The sequence below is a fragment of the Nothoprocta perdicaria genome, unplaced genomic scaffold (assembly GCF_003342845.1).
Source record: "Nothoprocta perdicaria isolate Ctin4 unplaced genomic scaffold, notPer1 scaffold_485, whole genome shotgun sequence".
NCBI classification, from domain to species: Eukaryota; Metazoa; Chordata; class Aves; order Tinamiformes; family Tinamidae; genus Nothoprocta; species Nothoprocta perdicaria.
The window spans coordinates 105,951-108,998 of NW_020455738.1; the positions used below are offsets into that span (position 1 = coordinate 105,951).

Consider the following 3,048-nt stretch of genomic DNA (forward strand, 5'->3'; position numbering starts at 1 on the left):
AGCCAGGGGGACGTTTATTGGCACGGGGGCGCCCCGCGGCACGCGCGGCCCCGGCGCAGGTCCCGCGCCAGCTCCCCCAGCAGCCACCAGTACTGGGCGAACGGCGCCTCCGCCGCCCCGCTCCGCTCCAGCTCCCCAAGGGCGGCCTGAAGAGACGGAGCATCCTGCGGGAATAGGCATGCGGGCGTCAGCGCGGAGCCCRCGGCCCGGCCGGCGTCGAGCGGCTGCTCGCATGGACGGACGGATGGACGGACGGCGGCTCCGCTCTGCCCGCTCTTCTTCCCCACTCCCTCCGTCTCCCGCTCACCRGGGCCAGGCCGGGCAGCTCGCGCCGCAGCATCCCGGCGAGCTCCGGCGCCGGCGCGGCCGGGAAGGCGCGGGCCAGYGCCTCGATGGCCGCCTCCACCTCGGTGAGCGCCGGCGCTGCCATGGCCGGCCGCTCGGCCGCTGTGCTCAGGGACAGGGACACGCCGGCGTCAGCGCGCGGGGCCCGGCGCCGGCAGCGCCCCGCGGGCCCGGCGCCCCGGTGAGCGGCTCCGCCGGCTCCGAGGGACAGTCCGAGCCAGCCGGGGGTCCCGCAGGACAAGGGGACGTCCCAACTCACCCGCCCTTTGTCAGCAGGCTGGGACGGACGGCGGGTTTCCCGTGGCGCCCGGCCGGACACGCAGATGCCGGACGCACGGACGCCGCCCAGCACAGAGCCATCCCCCCCTCCATCATTTCCTCCCCAAGGCCCCCCCTGTGGTGTCACCGTCACACATGCACCGAGCGCAGCCCGGGCTCAGCTCGGCGCCACCGCAGACCCGGGCGAGCTTGACCCGCACCGAGTGAGAGTGGTGACTCAGGCGCCCGCTGACATCATCCCTATTAATAGTGGGCTTTGTAAAAAATTAATTAATCCCAATTAATTAGGGGGTGGGAATTGCCCCAGTGTTTCCCTTTAATCATGTGGTATTTTTACCGCGGTCGCCCGGGCTGGTTCCSGGGAGCCCGAGCAGGTCCCCCCCATTCCCACGGGGGCCGTAGGACATGGATACCACAATGGGCATCCCAGGAGCTGSTTTTCCAAACCGCATTCCCATGCGGAGGCGCTCAGGGGACCCCGGGTGCGGCCGGCCCGGTTTCGCTGAGCCCGGACACACTCATTGCACCCGGGCACAGGGAGTATCGCGGTTCCCGCCCTGGCTCCAGCTCAGGGGGCAGGAATGGGTTTCCTGCGGTCCCATCCGGCCCGGCCCTGTGCCCGGGGTGACGGAGGGGACGGAGCCGGCACTTCCGCAGAGTCCCGCGTTCCGGACACGGCGACAGCTTTGGGGAACCGCCGGGATGAGTCACCAGCCCCGGGGTGCCAGGCAGGCCCRTGACTCCCCGGCCCTGGAATTCGGGGTGCCAGGATGGGGCCGGGCAGGAGCAGCCGGTGCGGGAGGAGCGGCTGCTCCGGAACCCCCTCCGTAGATCCCAAGGCCTCCTGGATCCCAGCCCCTTCCCGCATCCCGCAGCCCGCCGGAGTCTTTGGGAAGGCAGGATGGGCCCAGCCCCAGCAACTGGAGCAACTGGTTTATCTGGGAGCCGGGGAGCCGCGGAGGCTGGGAGCCGTCGCAGGGTGTGTGCCAGCCGCTTGGGCAAGAGCCCGGAGCCGCCGCCGTCCCGGGAAAGGGCCGGAGCCGCAGGGATGCGGGACGGGGGCCACACCGGTGCCGGCTCCATCCGCGCCATGCCGGCCCCTCTGCCAGGGTCCAACCGGGGGCAGCCGGGGCAGCCGAGGCGGCGGCGGGAGCGGGAGGGCAGCGGGATGTAATTAGCTCCCAGCCGGCCGGGAAGACAGGAATGTGGRAGAGGGAGAGAGGCCGGCGCCACCCGGCTCTTGCGACAAGGCCGGCGCCCCCACGCCGGGATGAGGGGGCCGGTTTCCCGGGGCCACTTGTTGCTGTGGCAGCATCTCCGATTGGGAAAGGCGCCGGATCCGCACACAACAAGGGGCCTCTGTGCCAGGGCCCACGGAGCCAGGCTGCGACATCCGATCAGCTCCGAGGACACCGGATACCCAGATGGGGAGGGGAGGGATAGACGATCTGCCGCGAGGCCGGCGTTCCCGAAGGATCTGCACCGGACGTGCCCCGCGCATCATGCCACAGGGACACGGGGATTAGGCAGGGAGCATCAGCAGAGCCGGGGGGGGACACACGGAGCTGCCGGCAGCCGCGGCGCGCGTGGAGCCGCCCGTCGGAGCGTCCAGCGGCTCCATGGCCTCGCGGCTGGAGGCCGCCGTGGAGACGCTCATCCGCGTCTTCCACCGCTACTCGGCCCGCGAGGGCGCCCGGCGCACGCTGAGCCGCGCCGAGCTGCGGGAGCTGCTGCGCACCGAGCTGGGCGGCTTCCTGCAGGTAGGGCCGCCGCGGGGTCCCCACCACGGGGGTCCCCACCACGGGGGACACACGGGGCCTCCGTGTCGCCCTCCCCACACCAGCGGCTTTCTGCCCCCCCCGCAGAGCCGCTGGGATGCGGGCGCCGTGGAGAGGATCCTGCGGGAGCTAGACGAGGACGGGGACGGCGAGCTGGACTTCCAGGAGTACGTGGCGCTGGTGGCCGCGCTCACCGTGGCCTGCAACGCCTTCTTCTGGGAGCAAGCCTGAGGGGCTTGTCCCACCCGGGTMCCCCCTGGAATCCCGCCGCGTCCCCACCCCGGCATCACGCCGCATTCCCCCCGCCCGGGCATCCCACCGCATCCGCAATAAAGGCAGCGAGCAGCCCTGTGGCCACCTCCTTGGATGGGGGCACCGGGACCAGGCGGGGAGGGTGGGGAGGAACCGGGATTCACCATCTCTTGCCCCCATTCCCGACGTGGGGTCCCCGGGGAGCTGGCGCTTCCCGGCGGAGCGTTGCCCAGCTGGAGGCGGGGAGCGGCGGGAGGGCAGCGAGCAGGACCCCTTGGGAGTCGCCAGCCCTCCTGCCCCCCGCGGGACCGTGGCTCCGGTCGCGGAGGGCGCGAAAACGCGACGCGCGTCGAGGAAGCCCCGTCGGGGAGACCCCCGGCCCCGCCCACTCCCC

General features: G+C 72.3%; 1 protein-coding gene across 1 annotated transcript; it reads left to right on the top strand.

The window, feature by feature from the left end:
- The first annotated feature begins 2,243 nt into the window (after window positions 1–2,243).
- On the top strand, window positions 2,244–2,633 carry S100A1 (S100 calcium binding protein A1). The gene is made up of 2 exons (XM_026047267.1): window positions 2,244–2,384; window positions 2,490–2,633. The coding sequence occupies exons 1-2, from the start codon at window positions 2,244–2,246 to the stop codon at window positions 2,631–2,633; spliced, it is 285 nt and encodes a 94-aa protein (XP_025903052.1).
- Window positions 2,634–3,048: the final 415 nt, after the last annotated feature.

What these genes read in the sequence shown, in the direction of transcription:
- S100A1 (XM_026047267.1), top strand. Translation starts at nt 2,244, where the DNA reads ATGGCCTCGCGGCTGGAGGCCGCCGTGGAGACGCTCATCCGCGTCTTC. An exon ending in AGCTGGGCGGCTTCCTGCAG is followed by an intron (nt 2,385 to 2,489) that starts GTAGGGCCGCCG and finishes CCCCCCCCGCAG; the next exon opens with AGCCGCTGGGATGCGGGCGC.